At 50.3% G+C, this 23365-nt stretch overlaps 10 protein-coding genes across 10 annotated transcripts; 3 read left to right on the forward strand and 7 right to left on the reverse strand.

Annotated features, from left to right (window-relative positions):
* Nucleotides 1–1455: 1455 nt before the first annotated feature.
* CPAR01_03286 (UMTA) lies at nucleotides 1456–3074 on the reverse strand (the record flags this gene model as incomplete). Its single annotated transcript, XM_060487573.1, has 7 exons — nucleotides 1456–1531; nucleotides 1606–2247; nucleotides 2336–2376; nucleotides 2430–2496; nucleotides 2596–2730; nucleotides 2790–2836; nucleotides 2928–3074. 7 exons carry the CDS (start codon nucleotides 3072–3074, stop codon nucleotides 1456–1458), a joined length of 1155 nt encoding a protein of 384 aa, XP_060354901.1.
* Nucleotides 3075–4562: 1488 nt separating this feature from the next.
* Nucleotides 4563–5839, reverse strand: CPAR01_03287 (UMTA; the record flags this gene model as incomplete). Its single annotated transcript, XM_060487574.1, has 3 exons — nucleotides 4563–5112; nucleotides 5195–5235; nucleotides 5756–5839. The coding sequence occupies 3 exons, from the start codon at nucleotides 5837–5839 to the stop codon at nucleotides 4563–4565; spliced, it is 675 nt and encodes a 224-aa protein (XP_060354902.1).
* Nucleotides 5840–8129: 2290 nt separating this feature from the next.
* Nucleotides 8130–9573, forward strand: CPAR01_03288 (uncharacterized protein; the record flags this gene model as incomplete). Its single annotated transcript, XM_060487575.1, has 6 exons — nucleotides 8130–8389; nucleotides 8440–8462; nucleotides 8524–8543; nucleotides 8609–8953; nucleotides 9012–9052; nucleotides 9102–9573. 6 exons carry the CDS (start codon nucleotides 8130–8132, stop codon nucleotides 9571–9573), a joined length of 1161 nt encoding a protein of 386 aa, XP_060354903.1.
* Nucleotides 9574–10011: 438 nt separating this feature from the next.
* Nucleotides 10012–11708, reverse strand: CPAR01_03289 (uncharacterized protein; the record flags this gene model as incomplete). Its single annotated transcript, XM_060487576.1, has 4 exons — nucleotides 10012–10518; nucleotides 10576–10783; nucleotides 10844–11571; nucleotides 11646–11708. 4 exons carry the CDS (start codon nucleotides 11706–11708, stop codon nucleotides 10012–10014), a joined length of 1506 nt encoding a protein of 501 aa, XP_060354904.1.
* A 1329-nt stretch (nucleotides 11709–13037) lies between these two features.
* On the reverse strand, nucleotides 13038–14850 carry CPAR01_03290 (uncharacterized protein; the record flags this gene model as incomplete). Its single annotated transcript, XM_060487577.1, has 2 exons — nucleotides 13038–14560; nucleotides 14625–14850. The coding sequence occupies 2 exons, from the start codon at nucleotides 14848–14850 to the stop codon at nucleotides 13038–13040; spliced, it is 1749 nt and encodes a 582-aa protein (XP_060354905.1).
* A 485-nt stretch (nucleotides 14851–15335) lies between these two features.
* CPAR01_03291 (para-nitrobenzyl esterase) lies at nucleotides 15336–17009 on the reverse strand (the record flags this gene model as incomplete). The annotated part of the gene is made up of 1 exon (XM_060487578.1): nucleotides 15336–17009. The coding sequence occupies one exon, from the start codon at nucleotides 17007–17009 to the stop codon at nucleotides 15336–15338; it is 1674 nt and encodes a 557-aa protein (XP_060354906.1).
* A 366-nt stretch (nucleotides 17010–17375) lies between these two features.
* On the forward strand, nucleotides 17376–17501 carry CPAR01_03292 (uncharacterized protein; the record flags this gene model as incomplete). Its single annotated transcript, XM_060487579.1, has 1 exon — nucleotides 17376–17501. The coding sequence occupies one exon, from the start codon at nucleotides 17376–17378 to the stop codon at nucleotides 17499–17501; it is 126 nt and encodes a 41-aa protein (XP_060354907.1).
* A 469-nt stretch (nucleotides 17502–17970) lies between these two features.
* On the reverse strand, nucleotides 17971–18909 carry CPAR01_03293 (uncharacterized protein; the record flags this gene model as incomplete). Its single annotated transcript, XM_060487580.1, has 3 exons — nucleotides 17971–18141; nucleotides 18187–18392; nucleotides 18465–18909. 3 exons carry the CDS (start codon nucleotides 18907–18909, stop codon nucleotides 17971–17973), a joined length of 822 nt encoding a protein of 273 aa, XP_060354908.1.
* Nucleotides 18910–20034: 1125 nt separating this feature from the next.
* On the forward strand, nucleotides 20035–21340 carry CPAR01_03294 (acetyltransferase; the record flags this gene model as incomplete). Its single annotated transcript, XM_060487581.1, has 5 exons — nucleotides 20035–20666; nucleotides 20758–20831; nucleotides 20955–20989; nucleotides 21083–21255; nucleotides 21313–21340. 5 exons carry the CDS (start codon nucleotides 20035–20037, stop codon nucleotides 21338–21340), a joined length of 942 nt encoding a protein of 313 aa, XP_060354909.1.
* An 848-nt stretch (nucleotides 21341–22188) lies between these two features.
* CPAR01_03295 (carbonic anhydrase) lies at nucleotides 22189–23085 on the reverse strand (the record flags this gene model as incomplete). Its single annotated transcript, XM_060487582.1, has 1 exon — nucleotides 22189–23085. One exon carries the CDS (start codon nucleotides 23083–23085, stop codon nucleotides 22189–22191), a length of 897 nt encoding a protein of 298 aa, XP_060354910.1.
* Nucleotides 23086–23365: the final 280 nt, after the last annotated feature.

Consider the following 23365-nt stretch of genomic DNA (forward strand, 5'->3'; position numbering starts at 1 on the left):
AGCGGATTCCGGGACGATCGGTCTATTGCACTGCTGTTAAATACTCAGGATAAGAGCCGTGGCAGCGCCTAGTAGCTGCAGGTCTAGAATCTCGTTCCTTGCAGTTTAGTGGTTCGTTTAGTTCGGCCCTCACTTACCGCCCGTGCCGTCATAGTTTCCGTGGACCTTTGGTCGGCATAGACAAGGGCGCTGCAGGAAACATTTCAGCCGTTGCGCGATCATACCTTGTCCTAGGCCCGTTGAACCACCCGCGCTAGAACCAAAGTCCCAACCCATCAGGTTTCTAGGGCAGTCAGCCAGGGATAAAATTTCTTTCGCTAAACTTCTGCCTGGTAAAACATCGAGAACTTTCTTTCCCGTGCGGCTTGAATCTTTGGTGAGAACTGTCAGTATTCAAACAGAATCAGAATGCAAAACCTGTATTTGAAAATCATAAAGAAGACATGGCGAATGACAGATACATCGTGACATCATTGCTGTCCATTTGAACCCTTAGATCGCACTAGAGTGCGGCACAGAGGCGGCAATTGTCAGGCGGAACAGGGCTGCAGATCCAGCGGTCAAATACGAGTTGTTTTGTTGCCTAGACACGGAAGCTGACGGCACTTAGTGGGGACATCATGCAATCCTTCTCGTGTTGTCGCCCCGATGGTTCCACAGAACGCATCGAGGTAACTATTGTAAGAAAGCGGTAAGGGCAATTTATCTTTGTTGATAACAAACTCGTGTTTTTTATATCGGGATTACTGTCGATGGAGTTGAGCGCGTCCTTGGGGCACATTGCGCGTACCGTACAGTCACCAAGTATAACTTATTGTGTGATTTCCCTTAAAAGCCTGATCCCGCTAAGATCGATCTTTCGCGCCTATAGAGCAGGGGAAACAACTACCATATAGCCACAAATCCTGACCGGCAATTGATCTCTTCGTATAACTACTGCATGTAGGTACTAGAAGATAGACTCGAGCTCATAGGTTTTTAGCCTACTCTAGCTCCCAATCATCGCTGAGAATGGAGGTTGGCTGATGGAACTAAAACTATCAACTTGTTAAAGTCTTGGGCAGAGACCTGGGTATTTAACATAGTGATGTTCATCGAAGTCTGCGGTCTCTGATTGTGTGATCCGATTATCTTAGGAAGTGATTGCTTAGAATACCCGAAAGAAGCATAACAAAAAGAAAACCAACATATCTGATTCTGCAGACTTTGAGAAATAAGATAAACTAAAATAAGGCCAATGATCATTACGAGATTACTTCTGTCCAAAATTGTCACGTAACAGGGATAGTAACCGCGCTTCACGAAGTGCCCGTCACGTACTGTATCACGTGTATATCTCATACATCGTGTATATAGACCTTTTCCTTTTGTCTATTTCCACTTTGATAGGTTCAGCCACTTTACCACACTCCGTATGCCCATTGCTGCGTGTCATAACTCGTGACAAAAGTCTAGTCAGGCTACAGCTGCAGCTGGTGCAGTCGATGTTTGCTCATCGGACTCTTCTGGCTTACGTCCGTAGACGACGTGCCTGGTAAGCGTTGTTAGTTATGACCTTTAGCTAGTGGTAGGTACGATACCTGTGAGCGTAAGCAATTTACTCACAATGTAAAGTACGTCTGAAGTTTGAGGTCCCTCAGGGCCTTGCGCATCTCGCTCATGAAAACAAGAATCTCCACATCCTCCCATCCCATCATTTGTCTCAAAAGGAAAGTTCCAAACCCTTCCAAAGACTGGTCGATGTACTGCAGGTTGACAGCCCCGACTTCTTTCAGCTTGGGATCCGAAGCCCATCCTCCGATAGGAATCGGCCAGCTTTTCTCCACGATATCCACGAATCCAGCATTTCTCATGCCGTTCGCAATGCCATGATCCCGAGTCTGTTTCCCAGTTTTGCCGAGCCTATCCATTGACTCGAACATGATTTTCGCCCACCTTCTGTAAACATGATCCCGGGGCAAATTGTCGCCGAGTGCTTGAGAGTAGTCTTCAAGATCTAGTTCGTTCACCTCAATATAACCGCCAGGTATGAGGTGCTCGAATGCCTGAGAATAGAGCTTCGGCCAATCAGAGACACATCCTTCCAGATGTCGGATGTGAACGTAATCGAAGAACTCAGTAGGCCACGTCCAGTCCGCCTCAATGTCGTCGATTTGAAATTTGCAGTTGGGTGGAACCCAACTCGGTTGAATAGGTGAAATGTCAACACCGATAACTTCTGCCGATGGGAATTCGTCGGCAAAATCACTGACAAGAACATGTGAGACCGTTGTCTAACTATTATCTTGACTCGATAGTAAATGCGATACGGGAAACTGAAGAGAAATCAACTCACATAGCCCAGATACCCGTTCCGGTACCAATGTCGAGAACTTTCTGCTTATCATTTCAGCGGCTTGTGAACACCAGGAACTTGCGTGTTAACTGACATGGGGGCTGTCTCCTATAGGCGCCAAGAACAGCTTATCGTCAAAGAAGACGCATTCCCAATAATGGCTTGATGTAAATGTCAGTAGTGTGTTCGATTTTGGGACAAACCGAGTCGCTATTGTGAAGAGGAAAGTATGTGGACTGGTACAGACGATGTTTACATACGCAAGATCGAGCCCTTCATTCTGCTTCTCGTCATTTGGCCCCCAGTAGTCAACCTTTTGCGTGTAGGTGCGCCCAAGGATGCGTCGATACTCCGTGATGCTTTCGGTCAACGAAGCCGTTGAGGACGTGTGAATGCTATTGCACTAATCAGCTTACACCCCAAATCCACTGACGCGCATTCCGTCAGTACTCACCTCTCTGTCTCGGCTTCAGTCAAATCCTCATGCTCGAAAGCCGGGTCCTATTGAGAGAAGGGTCAGCTGTCTGATGTTTTGAGGTTCACCTGAGCTACGTATGTATGCAGGTATCAAGAAGCCGGTGATTCGACTCACAACGACGATTGGGCCTGCCTCGGTCTCATTTGCGTTGCCAGCAGGTGAGCCTGCTGCCGCTGGTGGCGATGAACTTTTCGCGGACGGACTCTTTGCAGCCGGCATTGACGCGGAGTCCTGTGGCTCCGAGCCCTCAGTTGATGCCATGTTGTAATTCGTAGAATTCTCCTGTCAGATGATGAGATCTGTCTGTCGGCAAGATGTCGCAATGAATAGCAATGATCTGGAGTTTGTGAGGTTCGAGACACGAATATGGGCTCAACCCCTCTTTTCAACGGATTTCTTATCCTTCTGTTGGTTCTGCGACATGGATGCTCTTCTTGCAGCCGAACACGCGTTCGGTTGGTCTGTTGGTGGCTGCAAACCGGGGCTGAAGCCGCCAAGTATTCTAGCGAGAGCCCGCCTCCCTGGACGAATAGAATAATTATTTTCCCAATATCCGATGCGCATTCACGGCATTCTAGGCTATGTCCGGAAGGTATGGAAGGTGCCGGGTAGCTTTCCGACACGGACATAGCATGCAACCATAATCCATTGTTCAACATCAAGCAGACAGGCAAAGTCCGAGGGGTCCAATTCACTGCCAGATCCGCTCAAATGCAATGACAATTCCTCGCTCATACCGACTTGAGTCAATCCTTCAGGGCTGGTGTTGCGATTCGCACACATTTGGTTAGTCTTATTGCTATTGGATTTCTCGAGTCTCGCACTAGATGATGGTGACTTGTGATCCGCTCGAATTCCAGCCAAAGGCTGTTGTATTTTTGTATCACATGATGAATAAAGACATCAGATGTCTCTCGCATATTGAATTCTGCTAGAACATTCTTTCTCACATTGGAGTGGGGTTAGCTTTTTGGCACAGGTTTTTGATGTACCGGTCAAGTCGCTCGTAGAGACCTGCTATTCTGCTTTAATGGCACAATCAATCTTCCATGGCACGATTAGTCGAACATACACGTGCTATTTGGACTTGAAACGGCCTTTGAACCGGGCTTTATGTTGCTTGTTACTGATTCCATGTTGCCTGCGAAATTACCATCCAGCCTTTTACCCCTCCTGCCTGGTTGAGAGATACTTTCCATCGTCGTCGAATGTTCCATCAACAGTGAAGTGCCTCGATGTTGGTGTTCAAACCTTTATCTCCAGTGACATCTGGACTACCTTGACTCTGGAGCGGTTCCCATCAATTTTTAAGTTCAATTGTACAGTTCATTCCTGCATCACCTAGTTCAATATTCATACTTAAGTAAGTATAGCATGGAGAAATCAAAGCTAAATTAGAGAACTAGGATCACGAGGGCAATAGCAAGATCTCGGAGAGGATTTGTATGTGTGTATTGAAGGGCAATGACTATGATTCTCCCAGCTGTTATGCCAAACACTTGCCCCCCCCCCCCCTTCACAGCCCGAACGGCGAAAGCTAATTCGTGGTCTTCTATGGCTTTCTCGCATAAACAACATGCCTAGAAGGTGATAAATTCAGTCAGGCTGACAGAGTCTTATTCTTTCTCCAATAATCGAGAGGAAATGGCAACGAAGCTTACAGCTTGATGTAGGGTTGAAGCTTTAGGTCTCTAACGGACTTTTGCATCTCACTCATAAACACCACGATCTCGGCATACCCCCAGCCCATTACCTCTCAAAGCAGAAAGCTACCAAAGCTTTCAAGCGATTGATCGAGGTACTGTAGGCGGCAGGCACCCACTTCCTTGAGAGTCGACTCTTTGGCCAAGCACCGATAGGCGCAGCCCACTGCTGCTCAACAATGCCAACAAAGCCTGCAGCTTCTAGACCTTTGGCGATACCATGATTGCGGCTTTGAGTCCCCGTCTTTCCCAATCGATCCATAGCCTTCAGCATCACTTTGCCCCATCTTTCGTTGACGCGGTCTTCGTTCAGCTCAGGAAGAACTTGGGAACACAGTTCCACGTCTATCTCCTTGACCTCGACAAACCCGCCCGACTTGATGTGGGCAAACGCCTGAGCGTATAGCGCGGGCCAGTCTGCCACGCTCCCTTCGAGGTGACTTATGTGAACATAGTCAAAGTGGCTGATGGGCCAGGTCCACGGCTGTTCGATATCATCGATCTGGAACTTGCAATTTGGTGGGACCCAATCTGGCTGAATCGGCGAGATGTCAACCCCTATCACTTCGGTGGAGGGGTACATATCCGCAAAGTCTCTGGAAAATCTCGTCAACCATGTGCTCAAGCAACGCATACATACTGCGCAGACTCATTTTGAAAGCACTGAGTAACACTCACATAGCCCAGATACCAGTTCCAGTGCCAACGTCGAGGACGTTCTATGGCAATTTTAGGATATCTCTTCGAAGTTGATATTTGGTTATTTAAAAACCTACGTACCTGGAGGGAATCAACTATAGGGGCAAGAAATAACTTATCATCTAGGAGGAGTGTCTCCCAGTAATGGCTATGGGAGCACACCATGTAAATTACATGTGAGCCCGAAGCAAATGAGTTTTACTCGGTGACTATAACGTACGCAATATCAAGTCCCTCATTCTGTCTTTCGTCGTTTGGTCCCCAACAATCAGTTTTCTGAGTGTAAGTACGCCCGTGAATACGGCAATACTCCGCAATTCTTTCACTCAAAGAAGCGGTGGAAGAGGTGTAGATACTTCACGGTGCCGACAGCACGTGGTCTCTACCAGCAGCCATCCTCAGTTGTTGTCTCAGCTCTCAATTTCGGCATCAGTTGTTTGCTCATTTTCAAGAATGGGGTCCTGGAAAACAGTCAGATCAAGGCTGTATATAGCAGGCGACACCTTTCATGAGAGTAGACTCTCTAGACCCTCAACATACTACAGCAATAGCGCTTGTTGCAGCCTCAGGACTGCTCATAATGAGAGTGCTCGCGGCTTTCATGTCGTCTGGAGACACAGCCATGGTGTTGTCTCCGCTTTCTGTATTTTGCTAAAGCGATTTGGAAGCAAACGTGAAGTAACCAGACTTGCAAATGGCTGTGAAACTCTGTGCAAACGAGCGGTTACACGAGTTTTGTGGCAGAAAGTCCAATATAGCCACGACCCCTCACTTGATTATGGTGGTTTTTCTTCTCATTCCGGCCTGCATGTTGTTCTGTAGGCTGTGTTGGAGCAGCCCAGTTCACTCGAAGACTCCTGTTGTCACCCACCCAGACGAATGAAACCAGCCAGGTTCCTCAACTGTCCTTATGGACTTTAGGCCCGTTCCGGAAGCTCCAAGAAACATGCATAGCGACAACAGACGCCCCCATAGGGAAACAAAGAACGAAGCGGTTGTACCTTGCCCAACCAGCCCGGAAGAAATGCATCACATCGGGTGCTAGTAAACAACAGACAAAGAATGGAGGGGAACGTTGACCCGTGTGCGGATCGCGCCGAAGACCCATTCAGAACGAAGGGAAGGCTGGCCAATGAGAAGCTTTCGAATGTTATGGCTTCTTCACTCCGCATTTCGGAATACGGTCTGAAAATGCCCGATCATGAGAGGCGCCCAGAATATCATCGGTCTTGAACCACATTGACTGCAAAGTGGGCTTCGATCTTGGCGTTGGAAGGTTGATGACAGACGCAAAGACGCACGAACATGTTGGCACCATTGAACCCCATATTTTCCATTGAAACAAGCCGTTTTGTGCAACCTCTGCCATCTCGTAAAGTTGCCGGTATGGCCAAGATAGGACGGATGTTTTCAACACAGGCCGATGCTCGGAACGTGATCAGGCACTCCATCCAGACGCCTATCTTTCCTCAAAGGCTAAGAACAGTCGTTTATCTACTGTAGATCTACACGTGGAGATGTCTCCAACTCTCCGCAGAATATGACGTTCTGAGGTCATCATAGCTGCTCAAGAGTCGATTTGAGTCATGAAGATCCTTATTCACCCAGTGACCTGATTCTGTCAGGAGTAATTTTCTAGAGTCTATTCTCGAGAGACCAGACCATCAAACAAATAAGACAACGCGAAACAAATAATGAAGCTTGTCCGGATGATCCCCCACCAGCCGTTGAATCGCGGTCTCGGTCTCTTTCCCGCTGAGAAACGCAGTGGTGCCGGACGGACGATTTGGAACGAACTCTTTTTTAGGCCCCATTGCCTGCCACTAATGACGACAATGCAAAACCCTGACTCGCATGTAGCACCGAAACTTCTGCACCCTCGTGCTGATCTCGATTGGAGTGACGCACGTTCCTGCGGACTAAAAGTCTATTTTGTGTGGGTGAGTGAGGGGTCCCATTACCTGAAAAGAGTTGAATCCAAATGTCTGTGTTTTCGGGCCGGTCATGTTAGAGGTGAGAAGGAAGAGCACAGAACGGAAGCACACCGCTCCCAAGGCTTAGGCGAAGCTATGATTGGAATCACTCGCGGTTACGGTATATGCCGCTACTAGTTGCATACTAGTAGCCGCGGCTGCGTAGGAATCGAGGACTAGCTTGAGGCCGGTCGCCCCGGCTTCTAGTCCGATCATCGCACCGTCAGACAGTCCACGGCCTTTGTCTCCGCGCCATTACCAATTTTAAGACCGTGCCTTGTTCTCTATGGCAGTCTCCATGTGTGGCCCAGGGGCCCCTGGTGTAACTGCCCGGAGATCATCGCTACCACCCTCGAACTCGCGACGGCGTGGCAAACCCCCAGAGTGGGAGCCGGCAACCGGCTGCCCGGCCAGAGGGAGCATCTCTGCTGCAGTGAGCTTTCAAATGCCGACCCCCTGCGCAAACAGGCGACTCTACCACGAACTCTGGTCTGGCAAACCGGGTCCAACGGATGGAGAAGTAAAGGGTCGGACAAGTTGACGCCTGCAGGGTCCAAAGGTCAAGAATTTTGGCCCCAGCGTCTGACGTTCCCGAGTCGGGGTTAGGACATGTTGGCTATCCCAAGCACTTGTGTTGCGCTGCCCTCCACCCAACCTTCAAAATAATTCCCCCGTGCTGCCACTCACCGTTGCATGCATTAGCTTCCTACTTGCCCGCCATCGCGACCAGTGCGGTTGGTGAAGTTCCGACGAGAGCAGCGGTCAATGGGTCACTTTCCTCATATTGGCTGCCCTGCCCCAACATTTTGCCAAAAAGCTTGTCAATTTTCTCCTCCACCTCTCGATCACACCCCTACCGCCGGGGATGAAGGTGGAACAGCAACACCAGAGAATCCACCGTGACCGTCGACGTCCGATGAAAAACGACACATAGCATTACGATGGCGGGAACACTTATACCCCCATGGTATGTCGGCTCGACACCAACAAACGATGAACAGAACATAGCGAGCATGTTTTGGGGGTTCACGCTTGGAGTCGGCCTATGGAGCGGAGTCAAGGGTTATCGACAAAGTAGAGCCAGTTGGAACAGGACACACAGGGTCAACATCTACATATGGTTGATCTGGGCGGAATGGATCGCCAGTATAGTCATCGGCATCATATCCTGGTGCTATCTGACATCCATCATTGATCCAAGGTAGGCTTCTCTCCCTCTCCTGAGTAATCCCAGTATCTAATTTCGAGTAGCTTTGAATACTTCTTTTTCCTACGTAAGTATCGTAGGGCTTCAATTTGCATACTTTTTTAAACACTAACGCCAATCGGTTGAAGTCGTATTGTGGACGATCCAGGTAAATTTCCAGCAGGTTTTTAATCATGATTTACATTGGACATTAGCTGATCAGTGCTTCATCAGGTACAATGTCTCATGCAAATCATCGTCAACCGAATCGCAATTTTGATGCCGATACCTGCACAAGCCACACGACTGAAATGGGGAGTCTTTGGTATCCTCTTGGCGGTCAACATCAGCGTCTTCTGTATCTGGATTCCAGCTCGTCTTCAGATCAACGAGACTTACATTCACATCAACGAGATCTGGGACAGGATAGAAAAGGGCATCTTTCTTCTTGTGGATGCTGGGCTGAACCTTACCTTCATCTATCTGGTCAAGTCGCGGCTAATTGCTAGCGGCTTGACTAAGTACACGGCGCTATTCCGATTCAATTTGGCCATGATTGCAGTCTCAATGTCACTTGATGTAGGTTTGATCGCTTTCCGACTGCACTTGATCTGGTGGCTTATCATTCACACTCTAGGTCATCCTCATTGGACTCATGTCCCTGCCGAACACTTTGATGTATGTGATGCTGACTCTTGTGGGCTCGTGCCATCGCTAACTGTCACAGCTATGCCCAGTTCCACCCGCTAGCCTATTTACTCAAACTACATATCGAAATGGGCATGGCAGATCTGATTGCAAAGGTCGTCAAGGCCTCAAACCCCATGCGCCCACACGCCGAAACAAGGAGAGACAGCAACGAAGGAGCGCCAGATGCGAACAAGAACTCATTATCGAAGTCGAGGTCCAGAAGATTCTCGATGCCCTACGTAGCCGGGAGGTGGATGTTGAGCTCGGAGAATGTGCAACCCAAAAGAAACACCGTAGGGCCAGAACTTGAGCTCGGTATGCAGGCCAACACATTCTCAGGGAGGGCGGCAGAGCCAGAAACTACGCCGCACCCTCGTTCGCTCTCTCGTCACATAACTGAACCGAATGGGATACCTGGGCTGGATATGACGCCACAGTCAAGGACTAGTCGCCAGGATTCTAGTAGTACTGTGAGGGAGCAAGACCAGGATGTTGCGTGGTATGTTTAATTGAAGAGACCGGAATAACATGATACCCAGGGAGTCCAAGGAATCGAAAAGGCGCCAGTCACGCGGATAAAAGCATTTAGTGGAGTAGGAGTATTGTCACACAACTGTGAAAGCGATTTATTGTCATGAACAAAATTAATTTATGTAGAAAGCTTAAGGCTTCTTAACGAGTACTCTTCACAACTTGATACTTGGAATGTTTATGTATACTTCATTTTTTCATTCATGACCGGTCAAATGACTGGGACTTCTCCATCGCTGGCCCCTTAAAAAGAAATCCAGAAGACGTGTGCCCCTTGTTCCTAGCAGGAACCTCCATCATCTACATCATCTGGCTTTCTTTTACATACGCGAAAATTTACTTCAGTTGTTAGATAAAATGTCGAATTATAGAAGACGCTGGAAATACGTTTCGCGCTGGTGAAAATTCTCCCCACATCATTGCGCGTCGCGATAGGCATCCTGCAAGGCTTTCACTGCCAAAGCAGTAATGGCCCCTTTGCTTCCAATTAGGATCCCAGAAAACCCATACCGGTATAAGTATCCCATCCAGCTGCCATCACTTCTCTGCAAGTCCAGTAGGACCCTTCTATCCGTTGTGTTAGTCAGGCGCATGTTGTTCGATGCAAGCAGACGAAGCCCGACACTTGACGCATCGTTTGTAGATCCCATGCGCTCTTTCAACCGCTGACAGAGTAGATCGCGCAAACTGTCAAGCTCACTGGCATTAGGATTTTTGGAACATAGTTCACTGAGATAGTAGAGTAGGAAGTCCGGCAGGTGGTAGTAGCGAGTTCCATGCTCGAAAGCGCCTGTGCTGAGCATATCCTCCATGAAGTGTAGCGCGGGCTGGAGTTGATTGCCTCGCCCACTTGCGTAGAAAACTCGCAGTACATTGGCTGAGATAAAAGGATCAAGCCTCGGCCGGCCTGGGTCGAAGTAACACTGCACAGAATCAACTCTTAGTTGGTTTCAAAAGTACATCCAAGAGGAGCAACCTACATATGCTAATCCATCTGGATTCAAAAATTGGAGAATATTATCCATGGCCTTCTGCTTGACATCGAAATCAACATCAAGCGTGAGGAGAGCGATAGAGGTAGTGTCGAGATCCTCGGGAAAGACTTCCGTTGTCAGCACTGGAGACCCGTAAGAAAAGCAGTTCCATTGGCCTGAAGGAGGATTGTGCTGGGCGATATCGACAAGTCCCCTAAGAAACGTAAAGTAGTTAGTATTTCAGGCAAACTTATTGTCCGGGGTGACTCCGTACCAGTCGTTCGTCCAATGCAATAAAAGAAGCTGCTGGAACTGCTCCCGAATCTCAATGCCAGTGTTGGATATACACCACATGTCCTTTGCGTGAGCTCGAAGCCAAGATTTACCACGCTCAATGGGATCACCAAAAAGGCTGTTCAGCTTCTGGATCACTCTGTCCGTATTGTCAAATAAGACTCCTTGCATCCCGCGACATTGGGCGCAGATGACATTCTCCGGTCGGTCGTCAACAAACACAGTTGATTTCGCATTCAAGCCTGCATCTTTGAGAGCTCGATCAAAGAAACCTTGCTCCGGCTTTCGTACACCCAGGCTGGCTGACGTGTAGAAATCATCAAAGATGTCCCAGCCTCCAATCTTGGAGTGAACTATGTTATAGCTTTCGGTAGACATATTGGTTGCAGCAATCACGCGAAGTTGGCCGTCGGAGTTCTCTTTAAGATTTCTGACGGCTGCAACAAAATCTTCGTTGAGTGTCAAGGTTGACGATGCCAGCTGGGTGGTTTGTTGTAAGGCACCCTCCGCAAGGGCGAACCTCTTCGTCAAGGCCCCGAACACCTCTGATTGTGTCGCCTTACCTGCCTCCAAGCTATGCCATTCGGATGATTCAAGGACGCGCTTGAACACCTTTCCTGGAATTGGAGCGTCTGGGACGGCGGAGAAGTTGCAGAAAACTCCGCCAATGTCCAGTATCAACGCAGTAGGTCTTCCATTCACACTACCCTGCCGGCAAATTGAATACGAAATTAGCGTGTTGCTCTTAAGATATCCCGCCATGTTTCGCATTTTCTTCATACCTCGGGTGCGCCGTGATGGCTCTGGAAAATTGGGGTAGGCGATGACTGATGCAACTTAGCCATGGTAAGAAGTATCACGAAAAGAGGAAGCGCTTGGTAAAGGAATTCTGGTGTTCTCGAGAAAGGCGAGAGGGTTCAAAAAAAAGCAGACCTACGTAGGCAGCAGTATCATTGAGGTATATGTATTATTTGCCACAAATTGCCCACTGTAAAGATCAAACATTGCGACTTCGGACGTGGCATTTTTCGACCTTCCGCATCGTGTCGGGATCAGACAATTGATTGAGATGATCCAGGTCACTTCGAACATTTGGAGGATCTTGCCAAAAGGTCCTGCATAGCTTCCTTCAATGAACCCCTGCCAAAGGCTCGTCTTCAAGCTGACGAGACACGGCAAGCGATCTTCGCTCAACCGCTGCGCCAAGTCGAAGATCTAACGTAAGCGTAGGTTGAATCCTACGTGAACTCTGACATGATGTGGGTTCAAAACACAACGGTCTGTCTTCTCTCATTTCATTAGTCGAAGATACGAGGAATGCGAAACTATTTCAGACAGCCATGCTGCACCTATTACAAGGGGCCAATGGATAATGCCATTTTGAGTGATTAGGAATATGATTCACAGATTTTCATCACGCAGCTTACCTGTTTATAGACAAGATTGACTCTCAGGATGTATCGGAGAGGCTGGCAGTTGGCCAGGTGGAGTTCATAAAGCAGACCATTGCTTACTCGATATCGGATGATCATGCGTTGCGCGCTCTCTTCCAGCTGGAACATCTCAGAAAACAACCTGTTAGATTTCCAGGTAAAATGGACGAAGCAAATGGTTTAGTCAATGACAAAAGAAAGTTCACCTCAGTTCACACAAGAATCCATGCCGTATATCTGTTTGATTGGTAAGTATAAAGCAAGTAAATACATCGAAACATGAAATTACAATCGGCCGTATATAATCTCTTCTTATCTAGACATCGGACCAGGATATATGTCGAGTAAGGGCGGCCTAGCAGAAGCGCAGCGTCAGATTCTCTGCTAGAACTGAGATTCTTGTTACAAGAGCTTCGGGGGAAAAGGGGAGGGGCAGCTAATTCTCCATGGCCAAGGGAAAGAATATAGTGTCTCCAGGTTCTTACTGTCTCACGGCTAACATGATGGCTTTATCTTCGTAGCAGACATAGTACTTCAGTGACGTAGTCACTTGGTCAGGTTTCAAACTGAATTCATCATTTGAGATACCGAGGACATAGGCTGAATTAGGAGCAGCGGCCTTCCCCGTTTGTCCAAAGTGCATGTAGGTTGCACCTAGGTGTGTTGTGTGCATGCCCATTTAACTCGTAAATTCTCTCTTAGGAAGCAATCAAAGTAAAATAATTTAGCAAGACTTTCCCACTATGGTCTCTCAGCTTGTAAGAAGTCGGTCACATCGGCTAATAGTTCCCAACTCTGGTCATCAAACTCTGCAATGCCCTCTTCCCTCGTCGACCAGCTGCGGGACATGCTGAATTGTGACCCCTCGAGGAAGGATTGAGTGTCATGGCCTGCTAATGGCCCAGCCATCTCAAGGCCAGTGAGAAAGTTGTAATCATCAACAGACTCTTGTGCCACAGGCATTCCATATGCCAAGGCACTTTCGCCTACATGGGCAAGATCGACTGTTTGTTGATCCTGCTCACTCGTGTCATAGCTTTGAGTTTTGGCACCTGATTCTGAAGTTGGGGTTCTCTCTGGAGCTGATGACGCCTCGTAACGATCACGATTCGACCGAGATAGACTCGCCGCGATCTGCACCCGGCAGGACGCCAGCAGCTCTTCCACAACAGATTCCAATGTCTCGGCCAGGAAGCTCTCAAGCTCCCCTTCATCGTCTGAAACGTTTGGCTCTGGTATGAGCCCTCGCTCCCACAGAGCATCGGAGACCAGAGCCTTTCCGTTCGCATCCCAGAAGTCGTGGATCATGACCATAGACTCCTCGATCTGGTTTCCCAAGTATGCTGACTCTGGACGTGGTACATCAGGGAACACAATATCCCACACACTGAACCATTGCTGTTCCTCAGATAATCGTCTGTCTACCTTCCGAGTGAGCTGTCGGCTTTGATCTTCAGATATCCCCTCATAGTTGACCTGATCTTGTAGAGAGCAACCGCGTTGTGAAATATGGATGTCTCGGTCCGTTGGCTTGTCGAAGATCATCCAGCATGTTGGACAGTAATACGACGGTTGGCGATGTTTTCGATTGAGGTGCTGTTTGACGTCTTTGATCCTTTTGAGTTCGATTCTGAGGCACTGGAGATGCTTCAAAGGATCCTCCTTGTAGAAGGGGCAAGCAAGAATGATGCTTCTGCTCTTGTTGGACGGAGTCATTGTCGAGCCGCTCACAATATTTGCGTTAGAATCTTCACCCGCCTCACTTCCTCCATTACCCTCATTGTCGTTCTCGTCGTTCGACTTCTCGTATTTCCTAGATCTCTTGCTTGATTGCTGAGTTTGTGTTGCCGGAGGGTTTGCTGCTCGCTTGTTCGATTTCTGGGGACAGGTTTGCCATTCCAAGAAGTTGCTAAGACAGTCCCCTACTAGCAGCTTTTCGATTGACCGAAACCGATGGTCTGACGGCAAAGCATAGGTAGGCGCTACTTCTGAGGTTTCAGAAGGCGATGAGCTCTTGTCTTCACTTTCATCGGGGATCGGTGAAGAGGAAAGCTCCTGATCGGCATATCGCAGTGAGGGGATGTTGCAAGATTTGGGTGTTTCGGAAGGAGATGGGTACATGTATGCTACGTCTGAGAATGGACTGGAGCATGACAGGAACTCGTTCTCGTACTTGCTGGATGAAGGTGTCTCTGCCGGAGTAGGTCGTCCCTCATCACATGCTCTCCTTTCCAGATCCTCAAGCCTTCTCTTCAGCTTCTTTCCTAATTTTTTGTCAATGCATGGCTTCTTCTTCCAGTGACCAATCAACTCCTCTTGGCTACTCACTGTAGTTCCTTTGAGCTATTCGGTTTTGTATTCTCCGGCGCTCTGCCAGATCTGAAGTATTTGTCCAATCTTCTTCACCTTTCATGACCCTGCTCGATTTGTCCAACTTCTCTTTATCGGTCTCTCCTACAGTATTCCGCGGACGAAGCGGGAGCGCTGGGCTCTGCGCCTGGAAGCTGCTCTGGTGAGAGGCACCAGCCCGATCGTCAGAGAGCGCAGCTAACATGTCGACCTTGTTGTTATATTCTTAGACTCTAGGCCCTTCGTATGACATTCGTGTCTTCGGCGTAGCATATAAGTCGATCTATAGTCCAACGATGAGCGATGGCGAGTCTTCATATTTTAACGAGATTGCAGCCTGATTTCTTGATGAAAGGCACCAATGTGCCCTTGGGTCTTGTTGGTGGCCGCCGCACAGCCACAAATGCGCAGCAACGTGGCAGATCTGCTCCAATCGCTGGGTGGTAAGTAATTGTCGATAGCCAATAAACGGCAGTAAAGGCGAGCCTGCCTGTATAAACGTCTGCATGTGGCTTACGGTAGAGTACGTGATTCATGAGAGCTTTCATCCCATAACATGCTCTCTGAAGACAGGTCTGTGCCAACAGAACAAATATTCAGTCTCTAAGTAGTACGCTCAGTAGTTCTAGATGCGTGAGCCGTATGGTACGGTAACTTATGTATATTATTCTAAATGTCTTTCTCTTGCATTTATTTATTCAGGCGGGGAGCTCTCTCGGGGTCTCTCCAGTAAAGACACGCCTCTCTGCGAATATCATCCTTCTCAACTTTGGTTCCATTATTAGGCTGGACGATAAGCTGCAACGCAGGCTCCGATTCAAGTCCGTAACCCGTTGGCTTGTACTGAGGCCACTCGGGGCTGCCAGGGTACCTAAAAGTGTTGGGGTCGCCGGACAGAACGAAGCTGGACAGATATCCGTGGTAAATGTGGCTGACCTCGGGGTACTGTACCACCGGCTCGTCCCAAGTGTACTTGGTGTCGGCGGTATGCGGGATACCCCTCCACGCAGGCCACGAGTTGTTGGTGTTAAAGTGCAACTTCCACGTCGGCACGCCCGCGATGGAGGCGCGGTACGCCGTCTCCTGTCCAGCGCAGATGTATGCATAATCGCTCCATGCAGCCGAAAGGCGATTGTACTGCGTGCTGTTGGGAGAGTTGGCAAAGGGTGAATCTGGGTGTGTGGCGGGGTCCGGGTAGAGGTCCTCGAGGAGCTGGAGGTCGGTGCTGTTGAGGGCGGGGGAGATATTGTGGAGGTAGTCGAGGAACTCCTGGTTAGTCTCCTTGTCGCCGGCCATGTAGTACTTGGCCTCGTCGTTCACGTTGGAGGTGATGACAGGCACCTTGAAGAATGTACCGTCGTAGCCTGACTGCGAGCCAAACTTCTCCAGCAACGGTCCACCCTGCGTGGGCTGGAAGGGCCAAGTCAGAGCCGGGTCGTAGTCGTTATAAAGCTTGGTGCTGATGTTCCGGATCGCGTCGATATCCGCGGCACGGAGGCAGGCCAAGGTCGCGGCATTGTCGGCATCGAGCGGGCAGGAGAGGTAGTTCATGTACTCCTCATACTGCTTGACGTAGAGAGGGTATGTAGCATTGGGAAACGCACGGGCGGTAACGGCACCGGACTGGTGGATTGCTCTGGCGAAGAGTGGTTTGCCCTCATCCTCGTTGTAGTTATGGAAGTAGAGGATACCGACGGAGTGACCGCCAGCAGAGCGCCCACCGATAGTGACGGCCTCCGGGTCGCCGCCGAACGCGGCGATGTGCTTCTGCACGAACTGGAGGAAGAAGTGCTGGTCGCGCATGCCGAGGTTCAGCAGGCCCTCTTCGTCGAAGAGAGCAGACGGCAGGAAACCCAACGAGTTGATGCGGTAGTGGAAGTTGACGACCGTGATTGGCTCCTTTGAAGATGCGGCGAACGCAGCGCCATCGAAGCTCTTGTAGCTACCCGCGTAAAACGCGCCGCCGTGGATCCAGACCAGGACGGGTGTCTTCTGGTCGAGCGGGATGCCGCGCGTACGGTAGACGTTGAAGTTGAGGCAGGCCTCATCTTGTGTGCTGACATCGGTCGAGGTTGGGTCCTGGACGCAGGTCTTGCCGTACTTTGTCGCCGCCTTGGTGCCGTTGAAGGACGCGGGCCAGGTTACGGGGTTAAAGCGGCCCTCGCCGACCGGCTGTGTTGAGTAGTCGATGCCGAGCCAGGCGTCTACGGGGGCGGGGAGAGCGCGCCCGCTATAGGTCGAGTTGACGACGGTGCCGGTGAACTTGCCGTAGCCCTTGAGTTCAACTGGGTTGTACGCGGTGGCGGGCGAGATGGCGACTTGCGACGCCGCAAAGAGCGTGTTGAAGGACGTTGAGAACTTCATATTTGACGACGTGCTCGATCCCTCGTCTCCGAATGGGGCTGCTGCTGCTTGACCGCAAGGAAAGATGGTAGCAAGAGAGCACACCACTGCTAAGAGGCAGGGCCGGCCATCGCAGAGCTTTAAACGCATTTTCGAATCCCCTCGTCGGTGCTTTGCCCCTCCTCCTCTCTTTGCTATCGAGTAGACAATTTCCCAGCGACCCGCTCAGAAAGCAACCTCTCGCCGCTCGACGGAGACGGCGTTAACCCATTCGAAGCATTGATCAGTGAAGATGCGAGGTTTAACAGAGCTAGAACCCTTGACTCAGGCACCCGCAGAGCCCTCAGAGCGGAGAAGTCCCGAGCAACTGGCAATGAGCACGCTAGAATGGCGCGGATCGATGTCATTCAACGAGGGGAAAACAAAGTCGGGGTCGCTCCGATATCGTCGGCCTTCACATCTGGGGTCCGGGGACCCTGGGGTTTCTCAGTGATATCAGTGAATTCAGTGTAAGCAGCCAGTTGAAAGTGATTTAATGTGATAAGACGCGTGGATGACTAAATCAGCTAACGAAATATTCACCTAGGGGCCCCGCAATGTTATCCTTGATTGATGGGCCCAACCTCCCCGTCCAGGATGCTGGTCAACGACACAGATGGGGAGCTCCGGCTTGAATTTGTGGGGTCGACGATGGCTGTGTTGTTGAGGATAGGAGACAGGACATGATAACATAGTCTTGATACCAGAAACTTCCGTCACCCGATCCCATCTTCCGCGATCCGATATCTGTTATCACTGTTCTCTTGGGTTGAGGAAATCAGGCACACTCTTGAGTTCAGCTATCGCTGTGATCAAACTTGGGCTCAGGAACGAAAACCCACCAGCATGGCCGTGCGCTACAAACCATCACTAGGTCTCTATCATTGGCCAATTCATTATTTCGTGTCTTTTGACTAAAGCCATGTCCAAAAGTCTGGTCTATCTAGCCCGTCATCTCATCATCCTCGTCATCATCATCTTGTCCCAGCCCAGCTTCGATAAACGCCGCCCGAGTTCTCTCAACGGCCTGAACAAACTCTTCTCTACGAAAAGCATTGGGCCATCCGTGTTCGACGTACAGTCGCTTGATCTCCTGTACAACACGAGGAAATGTCTTGGTCAGTCACGAGTCTACATTTCCTGTTGCTGATGAACTCACCTGGCCTTCCTCGGTATACCCCTCGACAACTCTCGCCTCCCACTTCCCAGAGCGGGGCGCTGGCACAACATCCAAGTTGCCGACCTGGGCATAGATCTTGTCAAAGTAAGCCTGGATGGGGACCGGGTCCACAACAAGCCACTGCTGATCTGCGGGAACGTCCTCCTCGCGTTTGTCGAACTCGGTTCCGTAAGGGTAGATGCATCCTGTGATGGCCTATGCGTCAGCTTCACAGAGCACTTTTGAACCAAAACAGCTCTGCGCATAGTCCAGCTGACCTTGATTCGTATCGATCAACCACCAAATTCCCTCGTCCGCATGCGTCAACGAGACCATGTCCGCCGGCACGGGCCCATCAAATGGCGCAAAGCCAAGGTCCAAGAGCGCCGTGTTGGCAAACACTTCAGCGCCGTCGCCGTGAATCCCATTGGCGCCGCCGAACCACCGCCCGTCGCGCAGATACCGCAGCGGGAACGTCTCGGTATAAATCTCGACGGGGTCCGACTCTTCGTTTTCGTGGACGAAGGGGATGTGCCGCAGGAGATCAATGACGGTCTCGGAGCGGCCCATGGCCCGGAGAGCATCCACGCGGAGCTCCGTGTCGCTCCAGCCGGCGGCGGGAGGGAGTTCGATGGCTGAAACGTCCAAGTAGCCCATGCGCACCAGCAGCTCGTAGTGCCGCTTGAGGCAGTTGACGACGACGTCGCGATCGTAGCTAGTCATTTTTTTTCGATTCTTGCTTATCCTGCTTTGGCTGAAGATATTAGGCCGATGTGATAAGCAGACGATGAGGAGTTGGAGAGCCTTGCAGATGAGATTTTTACTGAGCGGTCCCTTTGTGGGGCATATCATTCGAGGCCCAAATGGACTGGTCCCTCACTGAGCCAATGACTGGATTCGGCGATTATGTTTGATCCCGTCTACATGGTGTTTTGGCATATCACCTCGAGCAATTCTTGATATCTTGCCTACGCAAATTAAGTTTCATCATGAAAACTACATTGTACCTTTTATCTTCACTGCGCAGCAAGTGGACTTACGGCTGTACCACGACGAGAAGGGGGTCATGAGTAATGCTTGCAAGCTTGTTCTTAGGGTTAAGAGAGTGAGTTGAAGGCGACCATTTTTGAAAAAGACCCGAACCTTCACCAGTCCACGCAACCAGCAAAGACCCGATCGCCGGTTCTGAAGATCACATTACCCACATCGAGTGTGGCTTACTTCAGTTTTCTCGTATTTCTGGAGGCTGTGACCGAAGGGTGAATGCGAGATTCGGTTCCCTAGTAATTGAACTTGCCCAGGTACTTCAAAGGGTAATGAAGTTCACCTCTTCATTTCACATTACTTATTCACAGCTCATGAGCCCGAAGACATACTGCAGTTAACTTAACACTTCCCATTTGCGACACCGCTGTTAAAATCTGCATGACCTACTTTAATATTTTCGGCGGCATCTCTCATGAACTCATTCGATTTGTATCAGCCAGTGGCTCTACAGGATCTCAGCCGAACTTAATAATAATTCTGGTGAAGTCGCGTAGACAGGAAGGCATTCGTATGGATCATGAGTTTTCCTCCTTCGGTTTCATATTACGGGCGGTGTCGTGAGTTGAGTCGCGAATATGAGTCACCCTCAATCGCGAGCTATCATAGAGCTGCAGCGCTGGAATTTAATGCACTGCAGCTACTAATAGCGGATATTTAATCCACCGATTTTAGCACCTCACATATCTCTCACATCATTGCTGCAGCACACAATATCATCACATACAAGTCTAAGAAACAAACCCTCGAGAACCACGCTCTACTTTACACCACGTAGACGAGTACTGAGACTCATCAGTCATAATGGCAACGGTACATACCTCCGTCCCGGAGGGTCTCATCCCTCTCCTGGAATCCCACCTCCCAAACTCCCTCGTCCTCCTCCGCCGCCTCCAATTCACCCGCTTCAAAGACGGCATGCGCCCAACAGCCCGCATCATCCTAGCTTCAGACGCACCACACCCTTCTACTGCCTCGCAACAAGATGCCGATGCATCAGGTCAAGAGCCACGGAACTTCTGCGCAGCATACCTCGACTTCGGCAGCACCAAAGAAACCCAACTCTTCATGTACTCAACAGTCGAAAACGCCCCCGACAAAACTCTCGCGGACGCGGACAAGAAAACAGCCGAATCCCAAATCGCAGCAGTCCTCGATGCTGTAACACAAGTGAGCAAACAACAACCAGACAATAGAACGCTTCCCGGTGCATGCCTCGCCGGAACCCTCGCCACACCCACGCGGGACGCCATGCTCCGAGCCGGCGTGCGCGTGACACCTCGCCAGGACTACGAGTATGAGAAATGGCTGTTCCGCGTCGATGACATTCCGGATTTCGAGGACCGAGTGACGTTGCCCGAGGGAGCCACGTGGGGCCCGGCTACGGAGAGGGACTGTGAGATTGTGATTTCCAGGACGGATATCCCGCGTCAAGTGTGAGTTCTTATCGGCCTCCCTGTATCTTTCTTTTTGTCAAGTTGTTTTGGAACTTGTCAGAGATGGACACAATGGCTGACAACTAGATAGAAAGACGTTGATGTCGTGGCCCAGTTTGTTTCTCAAACTAGAGGATGGAACGCCTATCGCATGGTCATTCCTCGGTGAGTTTTTCAATCCGTTCTAGATACGCAAGGCGTCTTACATTCATCGCTCCCGCCACGATCTGTTTACATACATCACCCACCACTCCTCGGAAGCATCATAACTCTCTGACTCCTGCGTAGGCACCGATGCATCGTTATCAAGTCTCCACTGCGAGGTAAGTTGTGCAAAATACCCAAACCCAACACGAAGAGGATACTGCAATACTCTTCAATCATGATCTTTCAGTCTAACACAAGACCCCGCTCAGCCACCTTACCGACAGAGAGGCTACGCAAAGGCTCTGGCGTCGAAGTTGATCAAGAGAGGTACGAGCGAGTACGGCGCCGATGGTTGGGCGTCCGCCGACGTGGCGCCGTATAACACGGGGAGCAAGAAGATGTGCCAGAGTCTCGGTGGGAGACATACCTGGAACGTTTCGTGGTGAGTCATTCCGTTTCCTGCGTAGTAACATGGTTCATCTAACGGTGAAGCGGCTAGGAATGTCATTCATCTTCACGAGGTATAGACGAAGATGTGAAGGAAATCGATCTAGAAGTTTGCTTCATACTACCAATCACCTTGTAGATGTATATATCAGCCACCTTATAAATTACGTTGATGTAAGGTAGTCAAAGATTTACCTAGACAACCTGATTGGTAGACAGATACTGCGATTGTTTCCAACGGAATCGACCATTGTTGGGCAGTGATGTGGCAGATAATATTCGCGAATTATCCAGTAAAGAGAAACGGTGATGGGTAATGAAGTGTTATTTTTGCGTTTTCCCTTGATATGTCCTACTCCGAAAAGACTGCCAGCTCCAAGAATCAAGTCTTTTGGCTTTGTGCACCTCATTTCTTCACCAAACCCGCTCCGGTCCCCAGGAGCACCCGCATCCCATTGAAAAAAAACTCGAATCCTCAACTCCGGTACAATCCCGCCGGTGACAGCTGTTTGATAACCAATCTCTACCGCCACAACCTCCCAATATTTCCTCCCTCGGAGATGCACGATAGTGGGGTCCCCGGCTCGTTGACAGCTCCAGGTTCCCACTAAGCTAAACCGGATGAACGGTTGTGGTGGGGTGGCATGTCTCGGTCAGAACCTAAGAGTATTGCCAACCAACCCCATCCGGATCTGCAACGGGTGTGGAAGATGCCGCCCTCAACAAGAAAATTTTGCCCATGTCGCGATGAGCGCCATGCAGCGCGCGCACACAAACGGTAGCCGTCGAGAGCCGAGACTCCATCCGTGAGTCACCCGTGGGCGAACGCTCCGGTCCACCCCTCCTCATCCCATCTCTCCTGTCCCATTCAACCCCGCACTGGGACAGCGTACAGCTTCCCAAGGTAGGTCGGTCGGTCGGTCGCAACTTAGAAGTCGGCACCGGGAAGGTGGTAGAGCTTCTGAACGTCGTGCAGCATCTTCTCGTGATCAATCTCCAGGTCCTTGAGGAGACCGTCGTTGAAACCAAAGACCCAGCCGTGGACAATGGGGAACTTGTTCTTGGCGTACGACTGCTGGATAGCAGCCGTCTTGATGACGTTGCGGCACTGCTCGAGAACGTTGAGCTCGACGAGCCGATCGTAGCGAGCATCCTCCTCCTTGATGGCGTCGAGCTCAGCCTCGTGCAGGCGGTAGACGTCGCGGATGTTACGCAGCCAGGGGTTGAGCAGACCGAGATCCTTGGGAGTCATGGCGGCCTTAACACCTCCGCATCCGTAGTGGCCACAGACGACGATGTGCTTGACCTTGAGGTGGCGGACGGCATAGTTAATGACGCTCATGACGTTGAGGTCAATGTTATTGACCATGTTGGCAATGTTGCGGTGGATGAAGGCTTCACCGGGCTCGAGGCCGGTGATTTGCTCGGCGGGGATGCGCGAATCGCTGCATCCGATCCAGAGGTACTCGGGAGCTTGGCCCTGGGACAGGCTGACGAAGAAGTTGGGGTCCTGCTTCTTCTTCTCCTCGGCCCATTTGCGGTTGTTCTCGAAGACGCGGTCGTGCGTCTGTTTGAGGTACTTCTCAATGTCGCTTTCGGCCATCTTGCGGTCGGGTCTGATAGAAGGAGGGGTAGACGATGACGATGATGGCGGTGCGCGTTGATAGGCGATGTGGGAGAAGCTGGAGGTACGGTGGTTGTTTAGGTGTTGATGCTGAGATCCAAAGGTGGTGTTGGTGAATCTGAGAAGAGGACGTGAAGGTTGCGCAGGGGAGGAGAAGAGGCGGGAAGGGAGGGAGCGCGGGAATGGGCTTGCTTTAAACATTAGAGGGGATTTATTTATGGAAAGATCGAGAGAGGAGAGTGCGAAGCTAATGGAGGAGTCCTAATGGAGGATGTAGCTCGGTGTTTGCTGCAGGTAAGCGGACCTTTGAGCTGGCGGGCGGGCGTGGAGGTTGTTAGATCGGAGCAATGGCAGCCAAGGAAACCCAAGATGAAGGAAATGTCGCACCTTTCCTTCTTCCCACGGAAGATTTGTTGGGAAGCTCCGGCGATCGCGCACCGTTGGCGGCTGCACGCGCTGCCGCTAGTTACCAGAGGGCCAC

The sequence above is a fragment of the Colletotrichum paranaense genome (assembly GCF_030867605.1).
Source record: "Colletotrichum paranaense strain IMI 384185 chromosome Unknown Scaffold_2.1, whole genome shotgun sequence".
Taxonomy (NCBI): Eukaryota; Fungi; Ascomycota; class Sordariomycetes; order Glomerellales; family Glomerellaceae; genus Colletotrichum; species Colletotrichum paranaense.